The following is a 23,574-nucleotide window of genomic DNA, read 5'->3' on the forward strand; positions in this document are numbered from 1 at the left end:
GGGATTCCTGAGGGTTTTCAAGGTTCTTTCAACCTGTCAGCTAATGTCCATACCTTAATATGTTCTTCTAGCCACTGGAACTGATCATTATGTGCCCCATATTTCTCCTCCAGGCACTCCCATAAAGCCCTTTTCAATCCTAATCTGGTTATTCTAATCAGAACAGATGAACTCTGCAGCTGTTTTAACAACCCAGTCAGTAATAATAGAAGGCTTTAACACTGGCACCAGTGTGGATTTTGTACATACCAGTTTTTTTTTTGCCCCGGGAACAGGAGAAAGAAAACATTAAACTACTGTTGTTGATTGGATGCATGCCACCCTTGAGAAAATCTTGCTGTTACACATAAGCAGAGTGACATGGCCAAAATGATGAGCTTCCAGTTTGGCAGTTTTTGTTATGATGTCAATGAGCTTTACAGCAGTTGTTGTTGCCTAAAACATAAATGCACATACTAGGCACAGAATAGGAGTGGTTAGATGATATTCAGTACATCCAGTGATATCATTATATTACATAAAGATCAGCCAAAGTATGTTGTTCACTTTAGGCCGAGCCCATGAAAATGGAGATGCAAGATTTGACCTTGTGGTTTTTAAAGAGATGTTGAAACATTCGAAAATAAGCATGAAAAACCAGTACAGATAAAATGGGTGCTTGCTATATCTTCAATGAAAGCGAGAGTTTTCTGGAGCATCTTAGTAAAGAAGGCCAAATTGTTAGAATCTGATGAAATCACAATTAGGAAGAAACTATGCAGTCACATAAATGCACAATAAATTCTCCAGTGTTTTTCTACTCAGTTTGAAGGAGCTACAAGCTACCACCTACTTGCCACTGGCCATAACATCGATTCAGTGGGGACCTGCATTATGATAGCTAATGAGGTGCTGGTAATATATATTCAGAAAGCATCAACTCATTGAATATGAGCTTTCAGGTCTTGCTGCACTGAGACTACCTGCCCAGGGCAGAGCTCTACCCTTTAGGCATGATTTTGGCCTCTGCAGGTCAGTGAAGAAGTTTTCTGGCACTTCCTGGGATGAAGTCCTCTGTGAGTAATTAACCTATGTAGATGTATTTTGAGGTGAAAACACTGAGCTTCCTCTCTGTTAATTGTAGAATGTTTAACTTTTGGCAGACTGTTGTTACAAAACAGGCTTTGGAAGCATTAGCATTAGAGTAAATAGCACCAAAAAGGCAAGCATGTTACCCTGAAAAAATGGTATGTTATTCAGCTATCCGTGTGACTGAAATGTTTAACTTCAGTGCTTCCTTGTTTTAATGAAACATGCCCCATTCTTTCTTTCAGGAAGAGAATGTCAGCTAAAAAGCATAATGATAAAAAAATTAATTATTCAGAGTTGCTGAGGACAAAGAAAGATTTCTTTCTCAGTCAATTTACAGTGAGTCAGTCTGTCAGGGCCAAGAATTAGCACACAGTGAAAAGAAACCCGAGTGGGTAATTAACAGGAATAACAGCAACGCCAGTGATGAGAGTTCAAAATGCCAGAAGCATAAATGTTCTTCATATGCTTTCATTGTCCAGAACACTAGAAAATCAGAGCAGTGCCCTTTTTTTTTCTCCAGGAACTCAAAGCGAAACATTTATCTTTACAACATAATTCATGCCAACCTCACTCTCAAGTCCTAATCTTAGGCACATTAAAATGAATAAGATCTTTTTGTTCGTATCAGTGAGTACTTCATCAGACCCTTTGCTCTGAGGAATGGATTTTGAGGAGAGAGCTTGTTGAGATATATGGCTCTACTTTGGAACCTAGAGATTTCTAGTGCTAGTGGGAGGTGGCTACTTGAACTACATATCTTTCTTCAAGACTATGTTTCCATACTCATTAAGTATGGAGAGGATCTCTGTTTCTAACAGGGCAGTAGTTTTTAGTGTAATTAGGTATCTGCTGTGCTGGAAGTTGCATACAGAAAGGATATAATATTATAAAAATATTAAGAAAAAGTTCACACTCAGAATCATAAGTCTGTGACGGTGTTGAGAAACAGGTAATTCAATCCAACATTCCTAGCATGCCAAAATCAGTGGCATGCCTTGGAAGAAGACTTCAAATATCACTGGTAAGAATTTATACCCATTACTACTCTTCTATCCGTTACCATGGTATTAGATGCTCATTTCATCACGGTATCTTAAGAATTCACGCAAGCAAAATTCACAGGAACAATAGTTTATTGTTAAAGTAAGATAGAATCAAAGACATAGGAAACTGATATCCTTATTTTGATCATGGTAAAATATAGACTAAATGCTCATGTGGAGAACTCTGAATATTGAATAGCCTGCTATTATGCAAATTATACATGCTAGTACAATAGAAGATTTTGGGGGAAGAGTTTCTGTTTCTTGAACTGTAAATGTCTTTGTGCATATGGGATTACCACTACTAAATCTGATTATTGAAAGTATATTTAAAACCAACCATACTTGTGAGTGATTCTGGTTTTATTCTTGTACAGATGCATGAGCAGATGTTTATTTTTAAGATGAACTATGGTAATTTAAGAAAAAAAAAAAAAAAAAAAAAAAAGACTGCACAAATAAAGCCACATATGATTGACAGTAAATTATTTTAGAAAATGTCAAATGATAGATTCTGCATATATGCCCAAGACTCCAAATACCTATTCAGATATTAATCAACTACTCCATACAGGAGACTTTTGGCTCCTGGCTGTTACACTTGGTTATACAAACTTGGTAACTCAGAGAAAGTTTCAGAGGGTCAGATGCTGACTGCTGTGGTTCCCTTCACATTCCTGTCACAAGCAGACGGCCTTAATGAAGACAGAGACCAGAGCCACCTCTAGGGCTGTCCCTCACTCTGCTGGCATCTGGTCATGTGTAGTTGGCAGCCGCCTTGTGAATCAAGTGATCCCTTTCAAGAAATGCTTAAGCCAAAGATTAGAAAGGAAAATCAGCCCTCTGTATCCACTCCTGGTGCTAAGGATACCACTTGGAGGTAACAGTTGGCTTTCCAGTAAACACTCTTTTAAACATGGTCATTTTTCACCCAGTAAAGGTTACTGAAGTAATATGTCGGTGCACAGATTCAGTGGAAGATTATAGGATCTTACCATTAATCGCCTCATTTAAAATGAAAAGTCTCCTCCTTACGCACAAGAGGATTTTAGCCTTATCGGGGTCAACCCATAGGTCTCCCATTAGTGTTTTTTGCTCAATTAGTTCTTTCAAGGAACTACTGAACCTACATAAATATTGTGTAATCTAGGTTAAATAAGGAAATAGTGTAATCAGAAGCAGTCACACAGGGAAGGAAAGACAAAATAAGCAGCAACAGGAACTCAGTAAATATGAGGATATAAATAAAAGGACAGGTGCTATCTTCAGTCATATAACGTGACAGGGACTCAGTAATTGACCTAAAAATAGAGGCGACTAGAAGAAAATACTCTGAAAAGCTCAGTAGAGGCCACAACCTCAGCTGGTGTAATTCAACGTACTTCCACAGAAATCAGCACAGAAGTGAATCACTACAGCATAATAATGACTTATACACTTATGGAAGTGGCAAAAATAGCACTTGTCAGAAAAAATTACTCAAAGCTAGAGAAAAATGCTTACTGATGTAGACCACGTTCTGTGAACAGAGCTGTGATTACTATGTTACACTTGCAGTAAAGGCAAGCAATGCATAGACCCAGTTAATTTTAAATACACGTTAAGCAATAAACATTTGGTAACTATGATACAGATGGTAACAATCCTAAAAAAGAAGGGATCATGTTTATATTTTCCTCCATGACAGTATTTTTGGAATGACAATGGCTAAATCAGAATAAATACTTAAGTGGATCATGCTCAGCTGGATATATACCTGATCAGATTTCAAACTTTTGTCAATTTTTGCCTTGGATATAATTATACCAGGCTCTGGAGAATTGCAGAAATAAAATTACTTATCAGAGGAACTGCTGATTTTAAAGGAGAGACATTCCACATCAATCTATGGACCAAAGGACACTGGAAGTCCATTTCAGATCATCTAAATCTGAATTTCATGTCTTTTGATAATAGACGTCAGTTTTATTCTGTTTCAAAACCAAACAGTTCAGCTGCTTTTGGATCCCATCCTGGGCAATTTCACTGTTGTGAAACCTCGAGAGAGAATAAATGAAGCAGTGCTAGTTTTCTCTTTGGTAGACTCTTTTTTTTTTTTTTTTTTTTTACTTTTTTTTTTTACTTTTTTTTTTTTTTTACTTTTTTTTTTTACTTTTTTCCACTTGAATAAAAATGTTTCGTAAAGTAAGAGAAATTCAGCTCCAAAAGGAGTAAACAGGAGAAACATGCTTTCTGCCTTTCATGCCAGCCAAGAATACTGCTAAATCTGTGATTTAATTGCTGACATTTTATGCAACGGTCTATAATTAAAAGCAGAGTTTTCACCCGAAATGCATCTTATGCAAGCAACATATGTTTTGTGCAATTCAGCTTAACTGTTCCTAGTGACTGAAGGAGTAACTTCATTCCTGGAGATCTGAGACAGGGCTGTTTCTTTATAATACTGCTATGCTACAGGAAGCCAAGCTTAGCATTACCCTTGCCACCATTATAGATAGAGAGATGCCCTTGTTGCAGATCACTCTAGTGCTGTGAACTTTCACAGTGCTGCACAGATTTCACCCCTGTTAGTTCTGTTTAAGCAGGACCATTTGACTGCTGAGACTCCATGCCTCTCGAGGATAAATGCATACAGAGGTGGTTTTCTCCCAGAGTAGCTAAATGCAAGATGCTGTAGCAGACTCAGCTCCTCAGGTGCCTTTCTGGGTCACTGCATCCATTTTGCACATTCATAGGTGAGCAGCCTTCTATGAACCATTTCAAAATGGCATACTTTAACACAATGGAGGAATGATAAATGGTAGAAAATGCACTATTTTCTGTCACAATTATTCTGCCCAAGCTGAGGAATAATTTGATAACACAAAAATCACAGTTTAATCCAAACTTTTAATAGTTTTGAAAATATGTGTATTCACAAAGTAGAATTCCAGCCTTCCTGAAGACAAATGAAAGTTTTATGAGTGTATTATTCCTAAAGGATTAGCTTAGCCAGAAAGCATTACAGAAGCACGATGGTTGGCTTTAAATGGAAGCCAACACATTTTTAAACCAATTAAACCAACAGCTTTGATTCATTATTTGCAGTTGAATAGGCTAAAGTGAAATAAAACTAACATGCTTGCCTTAAGGTTACAAGATAATTTTTCAAAAGAGCAGTACAGTGACACACATACAGTTTTTCTCCAAGCAGCAGAACCAAAATAAATAATAATAATAATAATAATAATAATAATAATAATAATAATAATAATAATAATAATAAAGCAAATTTCAAAAACAAAAACAAAAACAAAAAAAAAACCAAAACAAACAAACAAACAAAAAACAAAAACAAAAACCAGACAGAACTATCTGGAAAACATCAGCTTCTCCAGAAAAAGAAAATGCAGATATGTAGTTTTTTCCACATCATTTTGAATGAGCTCTCCTCAAATGCCTGGAAATCTCTTTTAAGAGCCAAGCAGGAACTTGGCATCATATCGATTTTTTTTTGCTGCATGATCATGAAACACCACATAATAGGATAATATAACATTTCTTGTAATATGTATCCTTTGGTTTGTCTTGTCCAGAAATGTCCTAAGGATTTTTAAAATGTTTTCTTTTTTACCTGAAATACTCACTGAGTCTATCTGTGACCAACTACTGTAATCCACAAAACATGTCATTATCTGTCACTGCAAAGCTCACAGGATGGTGCCAAGTGAAATGAAAGTCTGATGTGCGGCAAAAAATATATTGATGCTTTGATTATTTATATTTAAGCATTTTATGCATTTCTGAAACCACATAGCTAGACACATGTTTTGTCATCACAGTTTCTTGTACTACATCCTATTGATGTAGCACTTTGTCTTGTCTAAAATGAGCAAGTACACACATGCATGTGTATAGTCTGCCTTCTTTTCACAAAAGTCTTCTGTTACTTGGTGGATATCATAGAATCACAAAGTTTGGAAAAGACCTCTAAGATCATCTAGTTCTTCACCACTATTCCCCTAGACCAAGTCCCTCAGTGCCACACCTAGACATTTCTTGAAGACCTCCAGGGCAATGACTACCATCTCTCTGGGCAGCCTGTTCCAATGCCTTACCGCTTTTCTGAGAACAAATGTTTCATAACAGCCAACCTGAACCTCCCCTGGTGCAACTTGAGGCCATTCCCTCCCATCCTATCACTGTTCCTGGAAGAAGAGGCTGCTCCCCACTTCACCACAACCTCCTTTCAGGCAGTTGTAGAGAGTGATCAGGTCTCCCCTGAGCCTTCCCTTCAGACTGAACAATTCCAGTTCACTTAGTTGTTCCCCTTAAGACCTGTGCCCCAGATCCCTCACAGCTTTGTTGCCTGTCACTGGCCATGTTCCAGGGCCTCGATGTCTTCCTTGTAGTTAGGTGCCCAAAACACAGCACTTGAAATGTGGCCTCACTAGTGCAGAGTACAGAATGAATACAGATTACAAACACTGCTTTGAACTTTATAAGCAGTTATGGGAGATGGGCTAAGGATCAAACAGAGGCATAGAAATGCTAGGGAAACCTCACGGTAGGGTGTTTATTTCTCTCCTGGTAAAAGCAGGTACATCTAAGAGCACGTCTGCAGCAGTGCACCATCTATCAGCAAATCTGTGCACATGTTTGGTTAATAAAATTATTTATGACCATTCTGTGAAAAAACAAACAAACAAACAACACATCACATTCAGATTGTTTGAAGTCTCATTTATTTTATATTCACCAGTCTGTGTGTTCTCCATTTTGATAGAAAATATTATCTTCAGTATTAACACTGGACTAGAACAAGGTTACCTGGCAAAATGGCCAGTAGAGTTGGTGTTGTTTTGAGACACATTTTTAAAACAAGAAATTGATTAATTAACAGTTCTCCACTGTGGCAATATCAGTGCTGTGATCATGATGAATACTATTTGCTCTCAAAAGCTGAAAACACCGCATTTTTTTTAAACAACTACAGCATTGTCTCAAATGTGATGATATAAGGCCTCTGGCAAGGTACGTGGGAAGAGCTGACATGTTTTTGTAGGCCAATTGACATAATTGGGAGACAAACAAACAGCAATTTCTGCTGCTTCTGCAGTTTGCAAAAGCTTGTCTGTTGTTTTTTCTTCCTTGTTTTATTTTCTTCTCAGTTATATCCCCAAGTTTAAGAAATGACAGTACCTTCCCACTTCTAGAACAAGCACACTAACAAGGGAGAGAAAGTGTGAACATGCTTGAAGACTTAGAAAAATGCAAGATTTTGACAACTTAATTCAAAACCAACGAACTAAACAGAAATCTTTGCATTAACCTAAGTGCTTTTATGGTAGTTAGAGATGATCAAGGACATACTGCATTCTCTTTTATGTGAAATTTTTCACTTGCTTTGCTCATCTGAACACCTGTTGCCAGCAATGGAGTATCTTCGTAGATGTTCTCAACATTCATAGGTCTTAGCTGAGGGAAAAGAGTTTAGATAGGTGGTTACATTTGGGGACTATGTAAAACATAGTTTGTCTTAAACCTAAGATTCTGCTGTGGAGTGTAGGCTTTCTTTTGTTTTCCCAACCCTTTTTCTTTTTTTTTTTTTTTTTTTTCCCCCATGATAATTGCAAACACATGAGGAAGGTGAAACAGGAGAATCATACACTGTACACCAACAAGCCTCAGAAGTTTGTCTCAGAGCAAACAAGTCATTCTGTCATCATCTGCTTTGGAAGAGCTTGCAGATAGGCAAGTTTATCTTCATGATGAATGTGATATGCAAAATGGAAGCATTTCAGTATGTGACATATTTCTAAAGCTAGATATTCCTGGACAGCTGGTTAATTCAGACTCCATTAAGTTATGATCTGACATCAAGACCTGTGGTTGTAATGAGTGGCCAATTATCCAAATTCTCTGAACCCTTAACGCTTGTTGAGACATTCAAGCAAATGTCGAGACAGTCTGGAGATAGTCCTTGAAAATACAATCCATAAACAGCATCCTCGCCTTAAAAAGTGGACATTAACAAGCTGCTTACCTTTAAGAGGGTAGATCTTGTTAGGTCTTGTTCTCACAATGTTGCGACTTAATCATATGCACAGACAATATATTTAGCACATCTTATTTAGAAAACAACATCTTCAAAGCATGCAGCTCATTTTCTAAACATGCTTCCTTCCATTGCGGATTTGAATGAATAAATAAGGAAGACCATTCTGCAGGGCTTGGATCTGCACATATCTTCAGAGCACTCTGCAGACCTCATCCCCTACTAGGTCTTGTCATTGCCTTGTACTGATCTACAGGATCCAATCTTGCTTTCAGCAACAAAGGAAAAAACAAACTGAAGTGAAAAGGGAAGAAATAAGTATTTGACACAAATACCCTTGCACCAGTGATCCAAGAAAATAAATACATGAGCACTGTAACAGCCCTATGCATGACGGGGCTCCAGACTGTGAGGCAGGAGCAATATGAGCTCTTGCTGATGACCTCATTGATGTGACCCACCACACTGGCTAGCAGAGCTCACCCTGCACATTGCCTTTGCCCCTCTTGTAGCTACAATGAGCTATCCAAATCCTGTCCACTGACAGGAGTATGTCCATGAAGTTCATTCAGTAACTGTGACTGCCGTAGCTCCCGGGTGCAGCACACATAGAAGGGACCCTGGGCTCGGCTTCATTCTTCCAGGCTACTCTGCAGTTTTGAAATGAAGACTAGCTTTTATTATTTAAAAGTGTGCTGCTTTGCTTTCTGTCTTTTATTTTCTCTATGAACACACATTTCTAAACTTAGGATCCTTATTATGTTTCTAAAGGAACATTTCTCAAGACAAGTTCTTAATCCCCCTGACTTCTGGAACAATCTGAATAATCCAGCTCTGAGTCTCCTCATTAAGGCCAGATTTATAAAACCTTAATCAAATTCTTGCTTGAGACTGTGTAAATCTGGTTTTAATTCAGGTACTCTGAGCTGTAATACAGATCCACTCAGAACTTTGGGAAATTAAAATAAATAACTTAAAAAATAAATAAAAATTAAGGCAGCAGATGAAGCCTGTGCACCAAATATTTCCTCCACTGTAGCTGCTACGAAAGAACAAGCATATTATGCATTGAGCTTGTCTCCTTCATCTATTTGGTGGATAAATTACAGCTGTTGTATAGAGAATGGATGAATAGTATAAAGCTAAAATCTTCCTGCTTTAGTCTTACTTTTTACCTTAGGCCTATCTGAAATATCTTGATTGTAGTTCTTAAGTCCTTCCCAGCCCTCATAAAGGATATTTATTTTGAGTTCTTCCACCTCCTTGAAGAAACACGGTTTTTATTAGAAACTTTAAGATCTCTTTTATCTGATGTTAATTAATCACCGAGAAGAATTACGTGCTATCATACTTTGAATTAAAAACCTTTTCCGGACTCTTATTTAACATCATCTCAGTTGGCTGTGGCAATTTACCACTTCACTATTTCTCCAGACACTGTAAACTTATGCAGTTCTTCAATTTCAAAAGTGAAAAACAGGCAAGGGAGAAAGAAAATAAAACTGAGCCATCTGTTTCCTGAACACCTCTCCAGGCATCTGCCATACATCTTTTCCTTTACGGGTGACCTTTACCAAGGTACATTTGTCTAAAAGTTGAGCAACAGTCCTGTATTTCATCTGGATGTTCACAGTCCTTGTTAATATCACACACCCTAGCAGACAGCTATCACATCCACAACATTCACGTTTAAGAATGATAAGGTCAAGGGAGAGGCAGGCAGCAGGTGACAATGGCCTATGTTTACAGTCCTTGATTATATTTCATGGAATTATAGTGATAACAGCCCTGGTGAAATTCTCATTTCCTTAACAACGATAAGGATCACAGGTAGAATTGATATCTGTATCTTAAAGAAGTTATGTATGCCTGCAAAACAAGGTTGGTTTTAAATGCAGAATGATTGCTTGTAATCTATTTCTCTGTAAATTCCTCATAGGAACAAAAAGGACATAATATTGGAGTTATAATCATTAAAGTTAATTCACCTCTGGTTCAAAAGTACAGATTTTAAGTTAAGCCAAAGCCCTACATCTTCTCTGCATTTCCAAAACATGGATAGCTGGTTTAAATGCCCTTATGTGGGAGCATTATTTACAATTCACTGCCCGGAAAGAGAAATAATATCTCTCTTCCTCAGCACTGATGGGGATCAGGCAGGGAAGATCCAAGCCTTACCCAAGAGTCTGCAGTGGCAAAGTGGCTGGGTCTGATTGACTCAGCAGCCACCACAGAGGCTGGCACATCATCCCCACCACTCTGCTTATTGGGATCCAGCCTTGCAGGGGCTGTAAGCAGGCCGGGCAGAGGGATATATCCTTCTGGCCCAGGTTCCCATGCTAAGGATGCCTCAGAACCTGCAGCTGGAGAGAAACTCCCTGACTGGGACAGGTCAGTCTCAGCAACTAATCTCTTTCATGGAGAGCATGGGCATTCTAGTATCCTTCCCCACCAGCACAGCCTTGCTCCCAAAGAGAAATAATGGCGGTAGTGTTACGGGAGGTAGAAAACAAGTCACAGCACCAGCAAAGCTCCTTGAATGAAAATTCCTCACACAGAACATCCTCGCTGGTATTTCTTCCCTCTCTGCAGGCAGCTGGACTTCTCCCGTATGCACATTACCAGGTTACAGGGCTGTTCTGGCTTTCCCAGTCATTCTCCTAACCTCTTCCATCTATTCAGATCCTCCTTCATCCATACCAACTGCTCCTCTCTCCCTGGGAGCACAGGGACCAGATTCCTACCACTCCTTACCCTGCCCACTGCATGACCACTCTGTTCTCATAGAAGATGAAGTCAATGCATGGAAACACACAATGTCTGACAAACAAGCGGATAGGTTGCCATGCCCACTTTGACATTAAAGGACACAAAGAGCTCTCTGATTGCAACTGTCAGACATACTAGGTTGCTCAGAGGCAGGTGCCCCATGGTTGGGCATGGAGGACATGGCTGACTTCTTTCCCTGAAGAAGTGGCCCCAAGCAAAACCAACATGGTAGGCTCAGACATAACACAAAACAAGGAGCAATTAAGTGTGTCTTTGGTATGGAAGTGATAAGTAATCATTTAATTACTATGCTTTCATTTTTACAGAAAAAGTTCCAGTGTTAGGCTGCTAAGAAAACAGAAGACTTTTAAAATAATCAATAACCTTTTGTATCAATACTGGAGTAGCACAATCATGGTAGCACACTGTCCCTCTACCCACCCATGCCTACATGCTTGAGGATAGCTTCCCTGGGATATTGCTAACACCCATGCTTGTCACCTAAATACGACTAGTTAAAATGCAAGGCATTCTGATTCCCACTCTGCTACCAGCAGTACCCAGCTGAGTCAGATGAGGCTGTGCCCATGCAAGTACACACACGTGTCAGACAGGAGGCTGTAAGAGCTGAAGTACATGGTCTTGATCCAAAGCAGTCCTCCACACGGGCTAAGAACTGACTGCCACACCTTTAGTTATAGTCATGCTATGTTATAACAAATCTACTGCATCAGAAGGGAAAGCACTACAACACTGTTCAAAGACTTGCCTGAAGGATTTTCCAAATGTAAAGTGTATTTAATCGTTGTATCTCTGTGGGTTTTCAGCAACAGTGGCTCAGCTATGAAAGACTCACTTTTCTCTGCCCAAATGATCTGTTCTCTCTGTTAGGCATGGCCTCTATTTACTGAGGCTGTCAGGGGTCAGAAATGAAATGCATGTCAGGTCTCCTCAGGTCCACAATTACATACTATCAAGTTTCTAATTGAGGTAATTTCCATGAAAGACCTTTCTTCCATGCACTTAGGAGAGCCAGAAAATTCAGAGCTCATTTCTTTGAAGACAACTTTTTGCTCACCTCCATAGTGCTGTTCATGGAGGACACGATGGTGCAGAACAGCAGTAATTGAGGAAAAATACTGGAATACAGGCATTTAACCAATAACGGTAGTTGTTTTCCAGAAGCCTGCTGACTCTAGCAATTTTGCTAAAAAGTAACTTTGTGACTGATGCTGACTGAACGTGTTACTGGAAGCCAGTAACCTGCAGCCAACCTGCTTTAATACCATCCTTTTATTTTACTGGCTGAAAAAGCCCACTACTGTATCCATTCATTTCCAGATTTCAGAGAGGCCTATGTGCAGACAGATACAAAGTGGTACCATCTGTATTTTATCACACAAGCAATACAAAGTAAAGACAACTGACACTGCTATTGACCACCAACTTAAGATAGTCCCTCATTGTCACTACAAAGTCTGAAGATGCACCACTGTAAAATGGTTCAATGCCTTTACTTAGAGGTAAATCCACATTAATACCTGACGTATAATCACTCCTTGTGCTCTCTATCAATAATTCATTTATTGGAGAAATATTGATCCCACTGAAGGCACTGGCAAAACTGCTAACTTAAATGCAGCCCAGAGTATTTCCTGGATTTGGGAAAGAAGTCTGCTGACAAAGAAAGCTCCATATCAATTTAGGCCAGGAATTTTGTTACATCACAATGTTTGAACACAAGAGAAAAATTTATTTTATTATATAAAAATAATTTTCAGCATAACAATTTGCATCTGGCATGAGGCTTCCAAATATACTTACAGATATGTCAGTTTTTGAAGAGAAGTAAGTGTTTCAAGATACCGCAGAGCTTGTCTTTAGAAAGAGTACCTTTATACCTTTATATCCTTCTAAAAAGTTGAGATTCTCTTATGCAGAAATAATAAATTACACTTTGTTCATTTATTGATCAGCCATTTTATATTAAAAATTCATGGTGTAGACATAAATCTCATTTTCATTGCAAAAATTCTACTCTATTCATCAGCTCAAGAATCTAGTAAAAACCGTGAGAAAAGAGCGGAACTCTGCCTAGTGGAGTCACTGCTCATAGCAATAGGAAAAAAATCTTAATAAGTGAAAAAAAGAAAAAACAACAAAAAAACTTGTTGAAGTTTAAGTGTAAAGATTTATGAAAGGTACTTTAAAGCATTATACAGTAACAATAGTTGCACTAAATAACAGTGACTGCACGCAGATAAGAGTAGGAGGTTTTGTATTCAGTAACAGCAACCAAGTCTGCCGGTAGCTCCTGAATTAAGGTAGCAAAAGGATGTGTGGGCTGCCTTTCAGAAGACCACATTAAGAATACAAATGTTAGTATCTACCTGAGCATCTGAAATCACCCCAGCAGAATCTTAATTCAGCATCTCTTTTCTTTTGCCACTAAGCTTAATTAACAGGCACAGAAGTATTGTCTAGAGCTTGTTACACTCACAGTTCTTCCTTCAGTCAATGTGACATGCTTCCATCCTCTCTGTTGCCGACAGCCCCCAGAGTCTTTGCAGAGAGCAAATGTTAATCTGTCTTAGGTAGAGAAATGAAAAATTGGTAGACCATGAAATGCAGTGTTGAGCACAAACCTGATCACTGAAGGAAGAAACAAGAATGGGTGTTTGCTTGTTTATTTGTTTCTCTTTTTGACTTTGTTGAGCTTTGATTTATGAAGAGGATTTGAAAATTCTAGATTTTTTTTCCCCCTAGATTTCTCTTTGCTTCTTTATATTAAAAACTTCCAGAGTCATCTGAAAAAGTGCACAGTTTCACAGCCATACCTACGTATGGAAAATTATAATTTGACATATTATAATATTACATATATTTCTGTGAACACAGACATACAAAATAGACCATAGTGAAGACAAAATTTAACAATTTAACTAATATGTTAAAATTAATTTGTCATTTTAATACTGGTAGATTAGGTTTGCCTTTGAAGATCTATTATTTATTTTTATTTATTTATTGTAAATGAAGAGGGAGCCTTAAAAAGGCTAGTGATCATAAATGATTATGAGACAAAGACTAATATTTACAATGGATAGAGATATCTAAACAGGTTATTCAACATATGGATTTTTTATTTTTTCACATCAATGGCCAGTTTAATTTGCCACTAACAGGCTTTGGAAATTGCTCTCTCTATGAATTCTGCATGCAAACTGCTCCACAGAACCAGCAAGATGATCAAAATGAGAGTTTGAAACTTCAAAGCAGCATTAAGAATAATACAGATATTTGAATTCCCAAATAATTGACTATTTCTCAAGTTTCCCTCCAATAGGGAACACTTAAAACCATCCAGTTTTCATTCCAGAGCTTATGCAAGCTTTAGCAGCTGTATTCAGATGCACAGCCATCTAAAGAAAACTCCTTCAAGGGGCATAGCTATCTCCTAGGAGATAAACATGGCCAAACACACTGCAGTGCCAAAAACCTACTCATTAATAAGTGTAGAAGGGAAAACGGATCCAGGGATATTAGTCACATTTCCACACTCAAGCCTTTACAAATGGGACCGAGCTAAAAGTCATTACATCATTCACCCATCCATTTTTCTTTCTAGAAATTTGTATCACTTTCTGTGAGCCAGAAGGAAAACAGAAGATTGTTAACAAAGGTTGGTAACAGCTCTATATGGTAACTGATGGGTTCAACTAAGGATTTAGAAAGAAAGGAGGAGCTATGCCACTCATCCTGTTTTCTTTCTTGTTCTGTGCAGTTCGTGTTGGTACTACAGGAGGCACAGCCTGCTCAGCTCAGAAGCAGCACCAATTGCATCTACAATCAACAAAGCAACCTGCTTCATGGAAACAGGGCAATGGAAACATCCAAAATACTTCATGTTTTATCCACATGTATAGATGGGGAAACATTAAAGAATTTGAGAGACATATGGATGAACTGCACGCATGCATACTCATGTTATGTTTCACATGCACAAAACACATACTTCATATATTGACATGGAATGGCATCTGCAATCTGTATTTGATACTTATTGGTTATTTTCACTCTTCAAATTAACTGACTTGTGGGTTAATCGATACGAGAGATGCCCAGGTATTTCTCCATCACTGAAGAAATCACGCTTTCCACAATCCCATCTTTGAATATTTGTTTTTGTGGTTTTTTTTTTCCCACTACAGCATCTTGTGTTTTATCACTTAAATGCATGTGCTGTAACAAAATATGTATTTTTAAAAAAACATCTTCATCTTTAATCAGAACTGCTATAATCACTGTTGCAAGAAACAGAGATAAATCCTTCAGAAGTTATTTTTTGTGTTCTATTCCAAATTGATGGTCAGACTAGATAGTCTTATTGCCTTTTCCAACCTTAATGATTCTATGATTCTACCATCCCATCCTCTCTCCTCTGACTCCATGCTGAAGAGGCCCTGTTTGATCTCATCTCCTATGAAAACCACCTCACATTCCTGATTATCTTACTGCCCTTCTTCACATCTTCTGTAGTTCTACATGACAGATTTTTGGAGAGGAACTTGGAATGAAAGCAATGTTCTAAATGTGGGTTTCACACAGATTTTATGCAGTGGCTTGTAGCGCTCCTCAACTATGGTACTGGATGGTATATTCCCCTTGTAATAATTTCTGGTGTTTATCATTCAAAGCCTTCTTCCATATCATTTGTCCAAGCTACCCAAACTGCTCTTCCAGTAACCAGATTAGTTCTTGGTCCCTACTAAGATATTATTCCTATTTCTGGTGTGCTTGGAAAAAAAAAAATCCCTTATTGTTTTGTTTGTTACATTGCCTTTATATCTAATCCTACCACAATTTATGCCCCACTTCTACCTTCCTCTTATAGATTTCACTCCTACAATTTAATGACTATATTTTTTATTCCCAAGAGTCTCATTTACTCTTGTTCAGCAATGCTAGCTTCTTTTTCCAAGTGTAGAAGTAGAATGACACTCCCTTTAATTGATTTAGATTTATGTTGTTACTAAGCATCATACAGAAACATGCTGCAAGACTCCATGACACCATTAAGCACTTTAGCCTACAACTAATCCTGTTACTAAACCTTTCAAATTGACATATACTGTGGTGGATATTCTGCATGGCATCTCTTTACTAGATCAGAACTTTTACATTTCCTCACTGGTCTTCCCATCGCTGTATGCTGTGTGTGTACTTGCAGTGCCTCAGTAGCACTGTAATACTACACAATTAGTTTGTCCCTTCAGAAAGGATCATGAGGACGAACACTGAATGTATAAATAAAACTTCATAAGTATCAGAGCTGCATACTCAGAAAAATGCACATAGAAAAGAGATGCTACAACTGAAAATCATTCCTTCCTCAGCAATGCATACTAAAAGATCTTCTGCCCATCAGGAAATTGTTTCTCCTCAAAAGGACTGGTCAACATGTCCACCCACTACTAATGCTGTCGGTTTCCTCCTTCCTGCTTTGGACTCATGCAGGCTTACTTGGAATAAAATCTGCCCCTTGATGAGGAGTCCATGGCAGCATTGAGCTCAGTGAAAACTGCTGCAGGGAGGGCAGCCCCTGAAAGTTATGGCAGTGCTGATGCAAAATGTTGCTACTGAAGAACCACAAAGTTTGGAAAAGGCCTCTAAGATCATCTAGTCCAACCATCAACTTGGAATTGAACATAAAAAATAACTTCACAAATTATAACCACCATGCCACTAAACTATGTCCCTCAGTGCCACAACTACACATTTCTTGAACACATCCAGGAACATTTCCCAGGGCAGACTGTTCCAATACTCCATCGCTCTTTCTTAGAAGAAATTTTTCCTAATATCCAACTTGAACCTCCTCTTGTGTAAATAAAGGTCATTATCTCTCATTCTTTCACTGTTACCTCACAGAAGACACTTAAAACATAATATATTTTAATAAGGAAGGTATTTTTACCTAATTCCACATAAAGCTGAGATCAGAATAAAAGCAAAGATTGAGTAAATATATAAAATATATAGAATAAAATACTAGTCTAAATAATGCAGCCCAAATGCACCATTGCTCTTCTCACCCACAAAGCATAGTAACAGTACAAAATTAGCAGAGAAAAAGAATTAGTTTTAAGGAGAATCAAGCTGAGAGAGGTATCTTTAACCATTTGGAAACAGAAACCGGGACTTTATTTAAATCAAGAAAGTGAAATCAATCACATTTAAGCTGTTGAACTCTAGCCCTGCTTTTTCTATCAGTCACTGTGTTATGCATTTCCTTCTTTATTTTCTGCCATATACAATCTCCTGTGACTATGGAAACATCCAATTCCTATCATCTGTATTTATGTGCTAAGACATCACATCTAGAAACAGACTGATTTGCTCAATTTTGAGTGAAACTGTTTTGGAAAATAACCCCTTAAAATGTTATACCATCAAACCTTAAAAAGCTTTTGCCAATGACACACAGAAATTTTGGGCAGAAAGGTGTGCAATAAACATGAAAAAAACAAGTATCTTCTTAGTCTAAAGTTTTCCTTTTTTTCTGCTTCTTTTCATTGAAATAAACAAATGTAACTCAAATACTGGAGTTGTGAATACAGGCACTACCAAGTCCACATAGCTGAGGCACAGTGATTTAATTCTTTTCCCTCATCAGCTAAATTCATCTTGAGGAGTTTGCATCTACTGGCTATCAGAGCACTATGTTGATTCTTAGATTTTAAACAGAGATTTCACTACTGGCTTTAAAAGAAAAGAGAAAAATATGTGAAGAGATGTTTGATGGGGAATCTACAGCAGAAAATCAATACACCCAGAGAACTGATATGAAACCAGCCTTTGTGAGCCATTCTACAAAGTACAGCTGAACTGGGTTTAAATTGGTTTCAGTCAGGATTTATAAAACCTGGAGTCATTAGCTCAGCTGGTGCGAAACAGTACTGTCCAGTAAGGTCCTTATGAACCATGTGAAAGAGGGGAAAAAAACAGAAAAACTAAAAATCTTTTGGTGTCTCAGTCAGTTTGGGGGAGTTGTTCATTTACGTTTTAAATAAACCCTGCTTGAAAACAAATGTCAAAACCTACAAGTGGCAGACTCTCAAGAATTTTGTAAATGTTGCTATTTAAGTAATTTTGTCCAAAATTTCTGGAGGAATTCCTGTACTTAGTTGTGAACAAAGAACACTGAGTTAGCACCTCCTGTTCACTCTCTTCCTCTATGAGTTCCCCCGCTTTTTCAGAATTAGTACACCAGCCAAGACCCAAAGTGCCACTTGAGCAGCAAAGCATAGAAACAATATAAATTTTACCCTGAAGGTGATTTTACAGAAAATAAGAGAATTATATCAAGGCGTGAACTTGGCTCCACCTCTACAGAAGCACCACAGAGATGTGTGTGTGTCCTCACACAGAGATGTCCTACTGGACAAGGTTTGGTATGCTGTCTGTACAGTAAAACATCTTGTCTGATTGATCTCTTGAGATTCACATTTGTATTTATCCCAACCACTACTGGCTCCTGCAAGAGGTCATGCAGAGCACTTCTGCAGCAGTGGAAGATTTGCTAAGACAGAGCATGAAAAACTGATCATATAAAATGTAAACTTAACAAGATGTGTAACCACCAGCCCGCGTTCATCGTGGAAAAAATACTAATAATAATAATAAAGAAGAAAAAAAAAAAGAAAAAAAAAAGGAAAAAAAAAGTCCCAATTGTTTCAATGCTTTGTAACAAATCTGAAAAGTGGTTTCTTTTTTTTAATAGTTCTCCTGAACAAAATAAATAAATAAATAAATAAAAATAAACAACCATGTACCATCTAAAATGTAAAAGATTACACCTTCAACAGAAACCTTCTGATAATCTTATGGCAGATACTACATTGGATTATTATTTTTTTTTTAAATGTAAGTCTGTCCTTTAAAACTTATTTTTGCAAAGCAATATTTTGTACATTTTTAAACACATACTGCTACAATCCATTTTTCAGTGTAACTTAGACTAGATCTATAGGGACTGAAAAATAAACATCATTTCATTATGTTGATAAAGAACATGAGAAAAACTGTGAATTTGTTCCTTTCATCTGTGAAAAAAAGAAAACTATCGTATGATAAAAACAGAAGGGCTTCAAAATAAGCATTTTATACTCAAGGCTGAGTTAACATCATTAGCTTGCTACTTCGCTAATCATTAATCCATAAAATAATATAAGAATAATTTGTTTAACACACAACAGAATATGCTCAGCCTACATCTTCATTTCCTTTGTTCGGACTTTTAAAAAGATGATGCCACTTGGAGTTACGAGGCCATATACAGATTTTTTAAATGAATTTTTTACATTTTTTTCCCATCACTGTCAGTCCTTCAGTTTGAACAGTATGACTAAGTTTGCTTTTGTCATCCTGCTGTCTCCTCCAGTCCTCAGGACACCCACTTGAAGCTTGTGGGTGTATGATGAAAACTGTCCTCATTTCCCCACTTACCTCTCATTGGTATCCTGAAATGTTTCTCCTTCATCTTGGTTTCTGCCCAGCACTGCTGAAACACCCTCCAGGTTCCCACACAATTTTCCATCCCTTTCTCCTGAACTCAAAGCACTCCGCTATCTCCATATCGTATCCCTCTGCTATCACAAGGAGCAATCCCAAAAATCAGCTGCCATTCACCAGCTCTTCACGTTGTGCCCTGGGGAGAGAAGTGCCTTTTGGGAATTCTCTGCTCTTGTACTTCTCATAGCCCACTTCATCATCGCTCTCATCCTCCACCTCACAAGCACTGATCATTTCCCAAGGTGCCCTGGCACCAGACAGATTTCTGATCAATAAATAACTCTCTTTTACATGGTTCAAATTTACGCTTTTATTTGTCGTTACTTTTTTTTTTTTTTTAAATTAAAAAAATAAATTTCATTATTAAATAGTGGAATGGGTCTAAACTAAGGTTTACATATTAATTCACTTGCTTTAGAATACCAGAGAAACAAGTAGAGTATACCGCCCAGACAAAACTCTCGGTTAGAAAGCTCAACAGTGGCGTAATTCAGTTAAACGGGGAAAAAAAAAGTCTTAATGTTTACAATGAATGTTAGAAGTAAACCTCTGGTGTTAGTGTCATCCAAATCTAGTTTCCATCTCAAAGACAGTCATTGTATTCGGAATACTATACCACAGTGCTAATGTCATCAGCTTCATCTGGTTTCTTTTGCCTGCTTGGCAGGGATTTCAAGTATTCAAGGTGCCTCCTTGCATCCTCCTGATTTTGCCGGACATAATAAACCACATATGAGATCACCATGGTGAACCAGCCGAACATAGTGACCAGCATGGCGTAATCAGTAGTTTTTTTGGGAAGGTTACAGAGGTCAGCATCATTGGCAGCATTGAGGAATGGTCTCCCAGCGTGTTCATCCAGCACAGAGGTCTTGCAGATGACATTGTTGGCTGTCTCATGGTTGACGGCCATACTCCTCAATACCTGCTGCAGCGTGCAGTCGCAGTGCCATGGGTTGTTTGCAATCCTGGCTCTGGCCTTTAAGTTGTTGAAAGCGTTTTTGTGCACACTTTGAATCCGGTTGTCGGACAAATCCAGAGTCTGCAAAGTTTCTGCCACCCCTTTGAAGGCATGTTCATCTATAAATTCAATCCCGTTTTTTGATAAATTGAGGACTCTCAATTGGTGCAAATCCTTAAAAATTTCATTGGGGATAGAGGTTATCTGATTGGAGTCCAAATAAAGTAAGACTGTTTCTGGCGGAAGATCTCTGGGTATCTCCTTGAGGTTTGCATTGCTACAGCTGACATTTAAACCTCCGGAGTGAGAACAGAGGCAGCCTTTTGGGCACATACTGGCAGAATGAAAGCACAGTATCATGAGGACAAAACTTTGTAAGAGTAGACACATGGAGAGGGAACGAGTTAACCAAAGGTCTACTAAATGCATGCTGGGGTGTCAGCATAATCACACGACCATTTCTCATTCAGCCAACAGTGGTGGGAAAGGATCGGCAAAGCTGAAGTGTGGTTTCATTTTCTTCAGAGGGATTAGTAAAAATTGACTAACATGTGAACTTCCTCATGGTCAATACTCTTCTTAAAAACACGCCTGCAAAGAAGAAGAAAAGTTTCTTATACCATAAACTCCAATCTCAACTTTTTTCTTTTTTTTTTTTTAAAGAAATAAAATGAAGTAAAAGTGAAAGGCAACACTGCAACACTAAATAAGTGATCAGCTATCCTATCAGTGCAACGGAGTATTTATTCAACTACCTCTCATTAGTATTAATATGAGTTTAGTTCATAAATCCCTGAGACATTTTTAGGAGGATAGACTACACTCAGTAAAAACTGCACTGGTTTAGGCTTTAATACTTACTGGAGGAGGTGCTGTTTTTGTTTTTTGTTTTTTAAACCAGATTTTTCTAAAACATCCATAAAAATAAATCACATTTTCCCTTACTAATATAGGGGATGCATTAGCAGGAGTTGGAATTTGAATCTCCAGAAACGGTGACAGGTAAGCGAGGCAACAGTGGTGGATAATGCGAACTTATCTCAAAAAAATTTATGTTATTTTTGGTCCAAACCAAAATATCACAGCAGGGAAATATTTTAACTATATCCATAACAATATCATCAACAAATCAGTAAAACAAATAATATTGGAAGATACCACAAACATTCATCATCTCCCTGTTGCCTGCCCATTTCTTTCTTGCTGCATGCTCATTTCCTGTACCTCTCAGTATCTTGTGAGCTACTGTTGAGACCCACAGAATTCACTTACACCACTAGTTTCTTGAAAATTTTCTTTGCATTTAAGATAGAAAGAAAGAAATGTAGCCTTGCCAAAAACTCTCACCCTCCCCACACTAAATAATTCTCACACAAAACTATGTGCAAGCCAAACAAAAAAAAAGTTATTCATGGCATGTAATTTTCTAATAGAACGCATGAAAAATATTGTTTCTTCTCCTCCTTGCAAGTTGGCTTAAAAATAGTAAATATCCAGAAGCTTTTCCATTTTCTTCTTTAATTGGAACACAAATACAGAAGTCTGAAATGCTGACCTATAAGGTTTCAAAGACAACCTCATTTATTTTTTCCCCTATTATGGTAAACTACAAATTTCTAACCACAACAGGTCCATTTGTTTTCATGCACATGCCCCCTCTGTCTTTGTAGCAGCTTGGATATTTGCAGCCTTCATGTTGTATTTACATATAAATGAATTTTTTTTTTTTTTTCTAGCACACAGCGTAGTCTACTGAACAACAAAATCCCTGCAGGGAGGATGTGTGCAATTCTATAGGAAAAAATGAAGAAACTGTATTGCAATCATATTTGCTTGCAGAATTCACATACTAACTGCAGTTTTGGCACATCACAGAAATACGGATTAAATGTGTCACAGAGTACTTCAAACCTACAGTTCAATTTTTACTTAACCCTTCTTGATGACTGTCAGAATGTCAGTAATTCTACAGGAAAAAAATAATAATCCTAAGAGTATGCATATTATGTGCAGCTACTTCATTTCTACGGTTTGGGAATAAAAAAAGCCCACCTCTCATTACAACTCCCCATATCACTACTTGTCATTTATTTACTGATCAAGAGCGAGATTGCCCTAGAACATAAGCAGAAAGCTTATGCTTGGGCTCTATAGCATGAAGGTCCCCTACCCTGAAATTTCTTTCTTTTCTTAAATAGAAAGGAAAATAGCAATTTCTCTTGCAGAGTTAAACTTAGCAATGTAAAATCATTACAAAATTATCATGTTCAAAAGCTGAACATGAAGAGAAAAGGGAGCAGCATCTCCACAGTCAACAGAGAGCCCTTAAAAAACAGGCCTCACAAGAATGAAAACCGTTGTGCTGGGTGCCATTTTTCCCTGCAGCTCTCTGGTCAATGCAGTGGCACAAATTCAGATCAGACGGAAATCTGCTACTGAAGGAGACAAGCTACAGAAGTTGTTTTTTCCCAGCCTGCCCAAAAGTGCTAAGTACTTGCTAAAATGTGCAGCCCATTTGGAGGCCAAGCTGGAGGCGGCGACAGTTCGCTCTGGCAACTCAGTGCTGGCAATCTGCTTCACCTTCCCACAGCCCAGGGTGCTGCAGCAAAAAGGGCTGTCCCCAGGGAAAATAGCACCTATTTTCTTTTCCCTTCATGTTTACGGATCTCACTACCATGCTGCACCAAGAGAATAGAAGAGTGGTCCATCACAGAAGTAGTAGGCATCATATCATCACCTACTACTTGTACACAGTGGCTTTCCACCAGTGATACTGGGAGTCCTACTGCCAGCATAGACTGAGGTAAAAGAGCAAAAAGACGCAGTTATCTCAGATGTTTAATTCTGCAGAGGCATAAAGATCCTGCTGTTTTCACCAGACTGTGAGGATTATGCATCGTATTTGCTTTTTTACAGGCTAAAAATGAAGACTACGGGAACCGTGCTGAAAAAAAATAACCCAAATGATAGTGTTTTAACACTGCATCTTTCTACGTCTATACCAGCACCTTTGTTAGCATAAGATAGTATCAGTGACAGTTATAAATGTATCAGAATTAGCTTGATGAACTTTGAAGGCTTTGATCACAATAAGTTCCTGAATAGCCAGACGTGAGAAA

General features: G+C 38.0%; 1 protein-coding gene across 4 annotated transcripts in view; it reads right to left on the reverse strand.

Moving 5' to 3' along the window:
• Window positions 1–6,821: 6,821 nt before the first annotated feature.
• The window catches only part of LRRC3B (leucine rich repeat containing 3B), a 57,281-nt gene continuing 40,528 nt past the window's right edge, over window positions 6,822–23,574 (reverse strand). For 3 of the 4 annotated variants that reach the window (XR_014942954.1, XM_085538358.1, XM_085538359.1), the window contains one exon: window positions 19,780–21,046. Coding sequence is in view for 2 of the 4 variants with exons in the window: in XM_085538358.1 (XP_085394484.1) it covers window positions 20,105–20,884 (780 nt within the window). In the remaining 2 variants the exon portion in view is untranslated. Of the gene's footprint in view, window positions 7,572–19,428; window positions 21,047–23,574 lie in introns of those variants that run through there. The other variant, XR_001553153.3, reaches the window with a different exon arrangement.

The sequence above is a fragment of the Coturnix japonica genome, chromosome 2, assembly GCF_054131305.1.
Source record: "Coturnix japonica strain WE chromosome 2, WE-NBRP24, whole genome shotgun sequence".
Taxonomy (NCBI): Eukaryota; Metazoa; Chordata; class Aves; order Galliformes; family Phasianidae; genus Coturnix; species Coturnix japonica.